Raw genomic sequence first — 13,721 nt, 5'->3', positions numbered from 1 at the left:
TGACTGGCGCAGCTGGAGAATGAAGAGGAGCATCCACACGCATTTTCACTTTCCGAGTGTCAACGAACTCGGCCACCATTTGGTGGCCATTGTAGGTTATAAACAACATTTCGTGTCTCAATGGCTTCTTCCACTGATCAATACTGCAAAAACAAAGCATTGGGTTCTGATACATCCATCCAAAGACCGGTGAATAACAGAGTTACTAGGATTACTAACATGCAAGACAATTGAAGTAATTTATTCATATGAATCATGTTAGAAAGTAGTGTAAAATTATTTTTAAAGTCTCATCTCTATTTAAGTTTTTGAATAAGATGATTTCTTGATATAATAATAATCATGTGGTCAGAGAGGAAAATAGTAAGAAATTATCCTGGTTAAATACAGGCCGGAACTCAGGCCTCTAGGGATTATGCGATAAATGTTGTTCCTGGATCCATTTTCGAAAGATGATCGAGTAGTTTTATCTATGGATTTACATGAAAAATCCTTGGTGTCTTCCTTTAAAAATAAAAGTTTTTTTTTAATTTTAAATTGTATTACCTAAAAATTTATTAGACTTTAACTAATCTGATCGAGTCCGGTCGGTCCATTAAAGGATAAAGTTTTTTCATTGATGATATATTTCATTTATAAGATTCAAACTCTCAAGATTTTATTTAAAAAAAATAACAATCGAACTACTTAAACCAACCCACTGCATCATTAAAAATATAAATTGATTTTAATATTATATTTAATGATTTAATCAATAACACATATTGAAAAGCATAAGTGGCATGTTGGTTCGAATCATTGACCCATTTTTTCTTCGTATAATGTTGGGTTCGAATCATTGACCTATTTTTTCTTCGTATAGGCCATTATCGATCGACTGTGGATGTAATTACAATGTAGTTTGACAGTTAATATATTTATATATGATCAATGTTTGATCTCCTGGGTCAATCCAACTAGTTAATCTATAATCGAGGCCTTGAATCTGACAACTATACTTGCAAAGGATGGCGAAAAAGAGAGGAGCAGGAAGTTTAGCTTTTCCCATGGATATCTGTTCAGCACTGCAGCTGGAAGAAGGGGCTGTACACGAGGTTCTCGATATTCCGTTGTCTCCATGCTTCTCTGTTTCAACGAGTATGTATAGTTGTGCGTAATGCTTGTTACTCAGTTTTAACTTCTAACATTTTTCATCCGTCTCTTTAGCATGCCTGTACATCGTCATATCAAGCGACAAGTATTCAAGGGATAATCAATCATGATTTCTCAATAATTAAGAATCTGTGCTTACCAGCCGAGTCATTTGTACTTGTTGTCACATTTCTGTGTGCAGGAGCCTTTGCGAGAACAATTTGCATGAACTAAATTTCAAATTACTCAAGATACTCATTCTGTTGGAAACAAGATAATTACATCTGGCTACCTAAAAGTACGATTTTTCACTAAGAATGAGATGGGTGGCCATAGTACTCCAATCCAGGTGGTTGAGGTCTGAAATTAGCACCCAGGGTTTGTTGAGTTAAAGACCTGGGTTGTTTCTGGTTTATTGGGGCCTCCTGTTGTGCCACTGGTAACGGTTGCTGCTGAGGCATTTGCGATGGTTGTTGAGCCAAGGGCACGGTTTGACTTACCTTATAGGGTGGGGGTGGGGGTGGTCCTGGAGGCAACACAGAAAAGTTACCATAAGCATACGGGGTTGCAATCCCTCCCCCTGGCTGTATATAAGGCTGAGAGGATGGGTTGGGAAGAATGTGAAATTGAGATTGAGTGGTCGGAGTCTGGTTCTGCATTGTAGGTTGGGTGAACAAAACTGACTGGTACGAATGTGTTGTTGGAGCAGTAAGTGGCTGAGCTAGCATAAAAACATTTGGATCTGAAACAGGTAAGGAGGTTTCAGGTTTTGGAGCATTCTTTGCTTCTTCAGCGGCAAATGTAGAGAGAACAGCGTGCATGATCATTTGAGAAGAGGAGGAAGCTGCAAGCTTCTCTGCAACCTCCGCAGCAATAGCTGCAGCTGTCCTCTTGGGTGTTTGTCCTGCTTTTGCATTTGAATCAACTGGTACTGTAGTTGTACCAGATGCTTTTAATACTTCACCATTAAGCCGCCTTCGCATCTTGCTGGCTTCCTCTACTTGTGCCTGTGCATCCTGAAATTGACAAGATAAATAAATAAATAAAACAACTGCTCCATGAATCATCGTGACACTAAGATATAGCCCTGTCGATGACAAACAAGAGTCTAGATTACTGAAGATGACTGGAATTAGGATTTCTGAGTAGCAATGCTTGGTAGATAGATCACAACTTATCAAACCTCTTGCATCTGCAGGGCCCCACATTTCAAATCGGCTTAAAAGCATACTGATCTTTAAAACATCCAAAATTGTGAAAATTCATTGAATATGCCAGTGTTACGAGAATGTGCAGGCCAAAGTTTTTCTTTGTGGGTATATGAAAAGGTAAACTAATTGAGCATCCAAAAAACAAAGAGTTAAAAGAGAATGTGAAGACTGGCGTTGGTTTTAAAACAACAAAAAATCAAAGGTTTGTTGGTTCAATCAAGGGTATAAAGAACAGGCAAAATCTTTTGCATTTCATACAGTGGCATATCAACAAATATGCTCCTCCAAATTAATTAGAGTACAAAGGATATCCAGGATCCACCATTAGTAAGTTCACTCGAACTCTAGAATACCTAGTAACAGAAGGTATGAATTTTCAACTAAACATTATCAATGCCTTCAACAGTTGTTGGCAAATGTTCGCCCTAACTTATCATGTTTATAGGCTAGTATTTATGATATAACTTAAGTCTAGTACATCTACATTTCCAGAAATTATATGACTACCAACTAACCATGACAACAGTTTCAACCTATGACATGCCCGAATTTTTTTCCAGCAGGGTCAATTAAGGATCCTTGATCCTTGTCTATAATAGATAATCAACTTAAAACATCAAGTTGTCAATAAACCAATTCACTAATAAATAATATTAGTATAAAAAATCAGACTATGTAATTAAAACAAACATAACATATGAAATAGACAGTGAATAAAAGTAAATAATATCTTATAAAAAATAAACTATTTAGAATTGAATTAACAGTTCATTAATTTGGAGATCAAGGTTTAAAATCTTATTTGAAGGAAAATACTTTAAAGAACAGAAAGAAATGGAGAACTAAAAAGAAGAGTGGACCTTAATCATTTACCAAATTCATTTAGGCTTTTTTTTTTAGAATATATATCATGTAGTTAAGCTATGACTTCTTTTCAAGAACTTAAGCTGACTACATGATATATATTCTTAAAAAAAAAAAGCATAATTGAATTTGGTAAATAAGATGATACTAAATTTTTAGATTAGAAAAGGTTCTTTTATGTTAATGAATTTTTTATCACTAAATTTTAAAGGAAAGTGGTGATTTTGTGTATCCTATACAAGGTAAAATGCTTGAAAAAGATAGAAAAACACCAATTTAATGTTCATTTAATAGTACTTAATTAATTTTGTAGGCAAATCTCCTAAAATGACCCCATACAATTTAATTCTGCTACAAAGTCATTTTGGTACATGACCTTAAAAAACCATAAATTTTAGCAATAAGACAAACATATTTCTAAGAATGTTTCCTAATTGGGGGATGTCAATTGACACCCCTAGTTATAAGGTGGCCTTGCCACTGGTTTCAATAGATGTCAGCAGCCAAGCAAGTATAATCAGATCACAGAAAAGGCATTTAGCATTCATAAAGGCTAACAATTAACTAGAACGTGAATCGTTGCATAAATGTACTATCTTGATATTCAATCAGGAAAAAAAAATCATCAAGATTGACACAGTGACATACATGCACATTCTACTATATGTCCATTTGACTATCAAAACCCAGCAAAAAATAAGTGAAAACAGAATAAATGTTCAAGGCTCGGGAAGTGCAAAATCCATACCTGTATCTGAGTTCGAACTCCCTCCAGTTCAGATTCCTGAAACATAAAAATGAATAAACGAGTAAAATTTAAAGTGAACAGAATTGCAAAAACATGTGTATCTCATTTATTCACAAAAACAATGGAAAATATCCATAAAAGAATACAAGGAGGGCAAGACATCCTCCTCTACTAGAAAATAACACTAATAGAGAAGGGCATTTCAATCATGCTCAACAACTGCTGGTGAAAATCTATAAAATCTCCAGCAACTTTGCTCTGAAAAGAGGCCAAAAACAGTTTTATCACAGATTCTCTCTGACCAAACACTCCATATAAAGGCAAACTGTGCATAGGCTGATAATTGACATTCAAATAGCAAGTGAAGGTGATGAGTCGATCAGATACCTGTTCCTGTAGAGCTTCTTCTAACTGAGAGACAAGCGCTGCTCTACTTGCTTTAGCTGATTTAAGTTTCTCAATACTTCGTTTCAAAAGATTCTCATTATCCTCTAGCTCCTTAGCCAATGTTTTTCGTTTTGGATCTTTATCTAAGCAAAAAGAATTGTGCTTCAGAGGCCCACAAATTTTGAAAGTCAAAACTCAGGCTGTGAAAGCATTCAGGAGAAACATGCAATGTCTGAAAAGCTGGGGAACATTCCCAAGAAACCACTTTAATTGTCTCTGTATGAAATTCAAGTTCATTTCTCTTACCGTTATTACTACAGGCACTATCAACATCTTTCTCCATATTCCTCACACGACGAACTGCAGACTTGCAATTCCTCATCCCTGCCTCTTCATTGGGCTGCTCACTAACCATCAAATTGAATGCCGATACTATTTTTTCAGCAGCACCTCCAATGGAAAATTTCTGGTTCCCGGAGCAATGACACAACAGTGAGATAAAAGATCAGGAAAAAAGAGGATGACAATACATAAACAATACAAGCACATTAAACCAAATAGAAGAAAAAAAGAAACAAGGTCCTTGGTCCAACCGTTCTAATGGATCGTGAATCTCGCTTTGTATTTTTCACAGTGCGTGAACGTTTTTTGCTGAGCTCCAAGGGTGGAGGTACATCTTCTCCAAGCATTACCTCTCTGAGGCTCCGGGCATGTGACCCAAATACTGTCCTTTCTTCCCATATATTTACCTGGTGATCACGTGAACACAAGTCCAGTAATCTTAAGAGAAACTACACCAATAAGCACATCAACAGCATCATGTTGGCATCTTATACATCTGTCGATGCTCAACTAACATAATAATCACATTCAGTTACCTTTTGTTTCCACCCATGTTATTTTTGGGCATAGGATGCACTTTTATTTATCAGCTATGTTATTACATGTAACAAATCCAACTAAATGAGGATTGACAAAATCCTGGACTGGCAATAAATAAGGCATTGCTCAACAAGAGACTGGCAAAGAGAAATATATGATAGAGAAAGGACTCTTAGCCTCAATCGTTAATTAACTATGTTCCACATCCACAATAGCATCCCTTTGCATTCCAATAGTTTTATGAGCACATTTTTTATACAGAAAAAATGGTGCTGTGTCGTAATGTTTGAATCAGCTGCCCCAACAAAAATAAAAACTTACCAATCTAGAGACGACATTCTTGTCACGATCATCACCTTTTTCAACTACATTTTTTAGCGCTGCAGGAAGAACTTTCCAAAACTCCGCAACGAATTCATTTCCTTTCCGCTTACTGTTCTGAAGGATGTCATTTGCAAGATACAATAGAGGTACTTTCTTGAGCATATCTGAGTTGTGGAACTGTTTATTCCATGTCTCAACAACTAATTCTGCTTCGCTACGGTGATGTATGCACCACCGAGACAAAGCTATGCAATAAAGTTAAGGGAGCACGCATACCAAGTCAACACATAATCAAAACAATTACTCGATAATTTTGGTAAGAAACAGGAATAGTCAGAGATAGACTGAGACATGTCAGAACCATTCCTCTAACTTCATCATGAACATTAAAGCAGAAATACCAAATGAAAAAGAATCAATACAAAGTACATCAAACAGTGACCTTGGAATAGATTAGAAAATCAAAATAGACTCTATGTAGTATGTACTGTCCTTTTTTTGTAATATAAATAATGGGCTGTCCAGAAACAGCATAAAGTACAAAATCATTCACAAAAGTTTTCCGATTTGTTAGCTGTACAAAGAAACTAAAAAGAAGATGCGGAATTCATTAATTAAAAATACAAGAAAAAGAAGGATACACTCGATACACTGCTGGGTGCCGTTGAGCTTGGAAAGCTTATCTGCAAGTATCTGTTCACTAAATGCACTATTCATATCACCCTAAACAATACCTTCGACCAAACCCTAAAGAAAACACTTGAATTGTAGATACCAAGCTAGACCCTTTATAAATTGAATTAAAAACAGCAACTTGCGATCATAAACGCACAGCTGCAGCTATCCAAACTGATGAAAGTCTCAATCTTTAAACCCTAGAATTTTGGAAGAGAAGAAAGGGGATAGAGTGAAGTTAATTTGAGAAGAGAGAATGAAACGACGACGTTTATAAAATAAAAGAAAGGGAAATGGGAGTCAAAGATTTGTTTCTTCTGGTTTGTGTAAACTAGGTTACTGGGGAGGACTCGAGGAACCGAGGGTGTTTTCTGTTAACTACATTCGAGAGAGGAGAGAGTTAGAGTTAAACTATCATACGAGGGTGTTTTCATGAAAATAGAGGGGTAGAAGGTGATAGAATTGTTTTTTAAAATATTTTTTATTTAAAAAATATTAATACATTAAACAATTTAAAAATAAAAAAAATTAAATTTTAATAAAAAAATAAATTGAAACTTACTCACAGACATTTCTTAAATATGATTGGTTTTGTGTTTTTATCTATATTTTAAAAATATATTTATTTTGAAAAAATATTAAATTAGTATTTTTTGTTATTTAATAATTTTAATATAATGATATAAAAATTTTAAAAATATATTTTAATATATTTTTAAATATAAAAATATTTTTAAAAAATACATGTTTATAACATTATTAAAAAACATGGTAATAATTATATTTCAAAGTATTTTTTATTTTAAAATATATTAAAATAAAATTATTTTATTTTTTAAAAATTATTTTTAAAATCAATATATTGAAATGATATAAAAATACTAAAATAAATATTAATTTAAAATAAATATAAAAAAAAAACATTAGGATATGCTGGTTGCACCTATTTAAAACACTCGGATGATTAAAAAGAGAGAACTCAAGCAGGGACGCGAGTCTGCTTCAAGGCCACGCGCATAAAAAAAAAATCCAAAACAGGGAAAATTACAACAGCAGTCCATAATTAAAAGCGCAGAGCAACATTAGTAATTGAAACAGCAAATCAACTTCTTTTGGTGTATTTTATAATTGTAATGTATTTCTACATTCATTTGCAGAGTTTCTCTTCAAAAGAAAAACCAATTGGTGTTATTCAAAGCATGGAAAGGATATGATGCACCAACTTCAGAAACCTACATAATGGACCAGATAGAAAACATCAATGCAAGGAATTTAGAACCAACTGTTTAAGATTGGGAAAGTTAAAATTCTTGTTCAACAGGAAAACAAGATATGTCCACATGTTGGGCGATCCACTCATATAGAGAGCTCTTAGTTGACAAGTTTCTAATGCTAAAAAAAACTTAAGCTTCTTCAACATCATGCAGTCTTCAGAAAAACCAAATCCAGCAACGAACCACATTCCTCTGCTTGGCTGGAACAATTCCTTCCCACAAGCAACACCTGCAGACCTGCAAAGATGCAACTATGTGATGCTATCTTACCATTATCTAACATAATCCTAAGAGCAGCCAGGGAGGTAAATAATAGCCCAGTCCCTACTGCTTGGTGTTTTTGCCATGTCCTGCAAGTTTTGCTGCGACTTGCTCTTCTGATAATGGTAAATAGTAGATCCGAGGAGCTGTTTTGGTTTTCCGAAAGAGGTCATCCAGGGTGACAATTGGAGGATCATGTTTCTCAGGAAGTGGAGGGGGTGGAGGAAGATCGACCCGTTCCCTGGCATGGGGTGGGTTAGACAGCGGCGGTGGAAGTGGAAGGGAAGGTGGAGGTGGAAGCTGCTGCCTAGAAACCTGTTGACGGGGAGAGGGCTGTGGCTGCAACATGGGTGGGGCAGGTGCAGGCGTACTAGGAGTGACAGGTGCAGCTGGAGACTGAGGAGGAGCATCCACCCGGATTTTAACTTCCTGAGGATCAACAAACTCGGCCACTAAAAGACGTCCACCATTTGGTGGCCATTGGAGGTTATAAACAGTATTTCGTGTCTCCACAGCTTCTTCCACAGACGAATACTGCAAAAACATAGCATTTCAATGCATCGCAAGTTCAAGCAGTGCAGAGACCTACTAAAAAAATACAAGAAACAATACATGTATGCTCTCATTCCCGAGAAAGAGTTTCCACACTCGAACGTGTCCAGAAGACAGAGAGATGTCTTACCATAACATAGCAATGGGTTTTGATATGATCCATCCAAAAACTGGTGACACTCCCAGTTTTTCCCAGGAGTTCTTGGACAGCTTTCAGAGTAAAAGGACGCAGAAAACGATCGATTCTGAGAGAATTGGTAGGAGGTTTTTGTGATGGTGGAACTGCCAAGTAATAATAATAGAACAAAAATGTGTCAGATGTTAAACAAATTGCCCCTGGGGACACTTATATTCCAACTAAAAGAAAACTAACTCACCAATGCGCTCCTTGGGTGCCTCCTCACTAACAGATGAGTCAGATCGAGAAAAGTTGCGTCGCAAAGGAGTTGGTTGAAACCCATCATTTGGTGTGGTGGTGGGTGTAAGATTAGAGCTTTGCTGTTCAGGAACCTTGATGCTCTCAGAATTCCATCTTCGTTGCCGCTTTAAAGGTTCTGTGTTTCCAACAGCTTCTTGATCTGTAAACAGCACAAAATAAATTGAGAAACTGAGATCATGCTTCCTTGTGAAATGATTAACTTAACAGCAGAAACGGAAAACAGGTCGACAACAAATTTGCAAGCACAACCGCTCATGAGGCAGTACTCATACAGAACGAGATAGCTGCACTTATTTTCCAAAATACAGCTTTCAAAAGATCAGATAAAAAGCATAAATCACTTATAGAATGTAAAATAAAAGAACAAGCAGTCAGGGCAATGTAATAAACATAAATGGATAGATTGATTCCAACATAACCTAAACTTCAAAAGTAGCAAAAGTTGAACATACAGCCACCAGAAAAATTTTGGGGCAGAGTTGCTAATTTAGATGCCTATGAAATACCATCATATCCAATAATTTAGCTGTGACATACTTGATCAACACAATCTTTAGGTGTATATTAGTTTCAGAACTAGAAGCTCCCAAAATACATTGCATGCAGAAATGAAATCCAAAAACTAAGACATGCCCACGCCGTATTCAATTCACGGATATTTAAAAAGCCAAGGTGCTTTGGCTAAAAGCAGACCTAGAAGAACATCCAAACTTGGATCAGTTTTTCCGCATTGCTTAAACTGTACTAAATTGAGAGTATAAACTAGAACCTACAGACCCTACACTTATCCAAGGTAACTTTCACCAGGCCCAGGGCGGGGTTCGAAGAAAAACTAGAGAAACTAGGTGTCAATGCTTCCAAAAGGTCTTGTATGACATTTCCTTCAGAACTTGCATATCTGATAAAGAAAACTAGAGGGACAGCAGGCTATTTCTTTATCCATTCATAATTTCCTTTTTTTTTCTATATGGAAGCAACATTAGAGGCAGGACTAAAGTTTTTTTAAGATCTAAAATGATAGAAAGATCAAATAAGAAAATTGGACCAAAAAAAAGAAAAGAATAAGAATTGCTTAGCTTAGCACAATAATATGTAAAAAGAGAATTTGTGTGTGGCTGTGAGCTGTAATAGTACAGATAGTCATGAAAATCAAAGACATGAATTCACAGTGACATTTAGGATGGTCTTAGAGGCAAACACCAATAATTGCAGCTTCACATGTCTTGGACAAAGTCCAATGATCTCAAAGAACCACATAATTTATTTTTTCCACATAGAACAATCTCAGGACACAGCGAGACTAATCCTTTTCACCAAGCATGGAGAATTTCAAATCATCTCCTCCATTATAATACGCAATATTACATAACAATGAAAGCATAAAATCTCAATTAATTACTACTTCCACGATCAGATCACTCACAAAAATATTTATCAGACTAAAATGTTCTTTTAAAGAAAACTATTGGTAAAAATACTAATATATGGCAGCAGGCCATATGCGAGTAAAATAACCATCATTACCGGACATAAACAACTATTGAAAGGTACAAATGCATCATACTTACAAAACTGAGATGTCAAAACCACATAAAACAGCATTAGTGAATTCCAGAACACATGGTAGTCATCAATATGATAAAGAACAAATCTTACCATTAAGCTTTCTTTTTTCCATGGGAGCAACTGGACAAGTCATATTCTCAACATGGATCTCCTTTTGATCAGTAGATAAATCCTTCCCAGTAACATTAACTAGATTTTCCTCCTTCAGACTGGGCAGTTCATTTTTTATTTTACACTTATCGCCCACTTCATCAGTATTATACTTTGAATCAATTTGCTTACTCTCTAGAACATCTTCCTCCATGGAGTCATCACCAGAACTCCTGTCTAAATTCAACTTCTCCGAGCACCCCACATCAACACTGTAATTTTTCTTGCTCATATCTGCATTTGTACCATTGCTGTCATCTTTCTTTTCAACAGAGGGACTCTTTTCTTGTGGCTCTTCAACATCCATTGGATGTGATTCACCACCAACTGGGACAACATTACTGGATGATGGTTCCACCATCTCTAGCTTAACATCATCTAGTTCTAATTTGACATCATCAGCAATTATATTATCCTTTAGTTCAATCTTTTCATTAATTGATACAGAATCAGTAGAAATAGAATCAGATTTTACTTGAAACCCTAAATTAGGGTTGACCTCAGATACCTGGTTGTCCGGAGCAGAAGACTCAAGCACGACATTCTCGTCTGGAGGCTTTGAACTCTCATTCTCCAGCTGGGGCTTTGAATCTTCATTCTCCAGCTGGATACTTGAGTTCTCATTTGCCTCCTGTGTTCCAGAATTTTGCACATCTTGCACACTCAATGCTACTTCAGATACCACACTCTCAGTAACAGAAATGCTGGTCTCCACGGTAGTTGCATGAACAGTGAGCTCCTCTTCTTCTACCCTAGAAGAATTAACACCACCCATTTTGACCTCCTCTTGAAGTTCTCTTGGACCCATGGCTTTCACACTCTCATCAATGCCAACCTGAACCATAACATCATCCACCTTCTCATTTCTGTTAGCAGCATCATCCACAACAACTTCAACCGTCTCAGTAACAGCTGATACTGCCTCTGAATTTTTCACCCCAACTACATGCGGGTTCTCCAAATCAACACCATTATCCACATCCTCCGCAACCTCTGCAGCATTTACCAACTCATGGCGAATTTCTTCGTCTTCCCTCTCAATACGAATAGCTTCTTCCAACCGTTTAATCAAATCATCCTTCAAACCACTGGTTTTCAATTTCCGCCTTCTAAGCTCTTCTTTTAACTCAGTAACCTTCCACTGGACTAAGTCCAGTTTATTTCCAAGAACTGAGTATTGTGAAGACATGCTTTCCAACTAGAATCACCCTCAAAATCCTGTAAAAAAAAAATCCAACACTCTTTCAGCTACCTAAACAAAACCTCACAACTTCACTACAATTTAGTGAAATAAGAAAACCATCATATCAGTAAGGTTATCACAATTTCAACATCATGTAGTAACAAGCCAGACGCTAAAAAATTACCAAACTCACTTAATCAATAGTTATCCCAGAAACCAAATCCAACCACACGAATCCACTTCATAAAAATCAAAATAAACAAAAAAAAAACATTAAAAAAAATCCACTTCAGAGACCGAATTTTCTCACATCCACAAACTGTCTTCCCAACAAATCCCAAAACGGCAAAAAAAAATTACATATTTCATAATGTATCAAATTCTAAATAAATAAATAAAATAAAACAAATGCATACAAAATTATATGAACCAAACACAAAAAACGAGAAAAAAAGAAAGACAACTTACCCAAAAAAATTATCGGTTGCACTCGCAATAGAAACGGCTATATAAAACCCTAAATTTCACAATACAAAACCCACCATTAGAGATTAAACAAAACCCGGCAATTATCAGCGATTCAGAATGTTTTCCTGAAACAGAAAGACCAAAACAAAAGGCAAAAACTAAAACATGAAAAAAGAGAAAGAAACAAATGTATAAAAAATCTAAAATGAAAAACAGAGAAAAGGTAGAGTTTTCTTTTTCTTTTTTTCTTTTCCTTTTGAGGGAGGGGAGGTAATTTAGGGTTTTGGTTTTCTTATCGAGAAATTATAGATAGAGAGGGGTCGAGCGTGTTTGGGGGGTTGTTTGGTCCTTGAAAAATAGCAGTGCAGATTTTGTTGTCATCTACCGGATTTGCCCCTTACAATCGTCGGATTCTGCTGTCTCACTTGCGGTTAAGTTACGGGGGGGTGTGTGTGTTGGACCTGTGGTTTGGCAAAATGGCAATTACCTTATCCGATGGTGCCCGTTAAAAGGGTTACTTTATTTTAATAATTAAAATGTTTTATATTAAAACCAAAATAATTTTGAATAAAGTTTGGTAACTTATACTTTAATGGGTTGGTTTTTTAACATTAAAACATGAAATAATAAATTCTTAAGAAATATAAATGAGTTAAAAGAAATGTTTTGATCAATAAATTTTGAATTTACAACTATTTTAATAAAAATAAATGTACGTTACTTTATTAAAAAAATTAGTGTAACTTCTGCCCACTATTTGGATTATTAATTTCAGTGTGGGTTTGATGTTGAATGTTTTTAAAAAATATTTTTTATTTAAAATAGTTTTTTTTTATTTTTTTATATAAATACATCAAAATCATGGCTTTCTAAAAATATATATATTATAAATAATTTAAAGAAAAACGATGCTATCCCCTTTGAGTGTCTGGATAAAACATGGCTTTCTAAGAGGCCGTTTGGTATTGTGGTTGGAACTGTGTTTTGTTCCAACCACAAAAGATAGCTGTTTGGTTAATATTTTAAACGCAGGTTTTGAAGATGGGTCCCACTAAAAATTGTGTTTCTACCGCTGGTTTTGATGAAGCAGAAAATTGCTGCTTTTCACTTTTCATTGCCGCCTGTTGCCATATCCTGCACTATTCACTTCTTAAGCTTTCTCTATCTGGATGATTCTCTACACCAGCGTTATCATCAGCGTTATCATCAACTTATAATGATCCAAAACCAAAAAAATTTTCTGGGTAAAAACCGAGTCACCCCAAGAAGGCAATTAGACAGTAATCATCACAAAATAGTTTCATGTCCAAGCAAACACCACAACAAGAACACTTCAAATCCTCCTCACCATTTGCACTTAGCTTACCACCCCAAATCTTGAAGGTCACGAAGTTGCTTCATCCAAGGAAAAAAAGTAAACTTGTTCAAGGATTCACAATGAGATGAGGATGAGCAGTCCTCACGCATATCTTGCGAGACTGATCAGAATCCATTCAAGAATTGCATAGACTAGGAGAGTGATCTTGTTGGTGTTTCTGTTCAGCATGGTTGCAAACTCGTTACCGGCCATGGACCTGCTCTGTTTTTCTTGCTATGTACAAGGAAA

General features: G+C 35.7%; 2 protein-coding genes across 2 annotated transcripts; both read right to left on the bottom strand.

Moving 5' to 3' along the window:
* Positions 1 to 1,238: 1,238 nt before the first annotated feature.
* LOC7477107 (uncharacterized) lies at positions 1,239 to 6,661 on the bottom strand. The gene is made up of 7 exons (XM_024602130.2): positions 6,189 to 6,661; positions 5,545 to 5,792; positions 4,935 to 5,090; positions 4,648 to 4,807; positions 4,342 to 4,484; positions 3,955 to 3,990; positions 1,239 to 2,147 (listed from the first exon to the last, which is right to left on the bottom strand). The coding sequence occupies exons 1-7, from the start codon at positions 6,262 to 6,264 to the stop codon at positions 1,443 to 1,445; spliced, it is 1,524 nt and encodes a 507-aa protein (XP_024457898.1). The 5' UTR covers positions 6,265 to 6,661; the 3' UTR covers positions 1,239 to 1,442.
* Positions 6,662 to 7,473: 812 nt separating this feature from the next.
* LOC7477106 (uncharacterized) lies at positions 7,474 to 12,465 on the bottom strand. Its single transcript, XM_024601461.2, has 6 exons — positions 12,116 to 12,465; positions 10,405 to 11,682; positions 8,687 to 8,887; positions 8,440 to 8,591; positions 7,825 to 8,291; positions 7,474 to 7,733 (listed from the first exon to the last, which is right to left on the bottom strand). The coding sequence occupies exons 2-6, from the start codon at positions 11,651 to 11,653 to the stop codon at positions 7,481 to 7,483; spliced, it is 2,322 nt and encodes a 773-aa protein (XP_024457229.1). The 5' UTR covers positions 11,654 to 11,682; positions 12,116 to 12,465; the 3' UTR covers positions 7,474 to 7,480.
* Between the last annotated feature and the right edge of the window lie 1,256 nt (positions 12,466 to 13,721).

Source organism: Populus trichocarpa, chromosome 5 (assembly GCF_000002775.5).
Source record: "Populus trichocarpa isolate Nisqually-1 chromosome 5, P.trichocarpa_v4.1, whole genome shotgun sequence".
Lineage (NCBI taxonomy): Eukaryota > Viridiplantae > Streptophyta > Magnoliopsida > Malpighiales > Salicaceae > Populus > Populus trichocarpa.
Note: the sequence above shows the minus strand (reverse complement) of the source record. Positions and strands in the feature narration are given on the sequence as shown.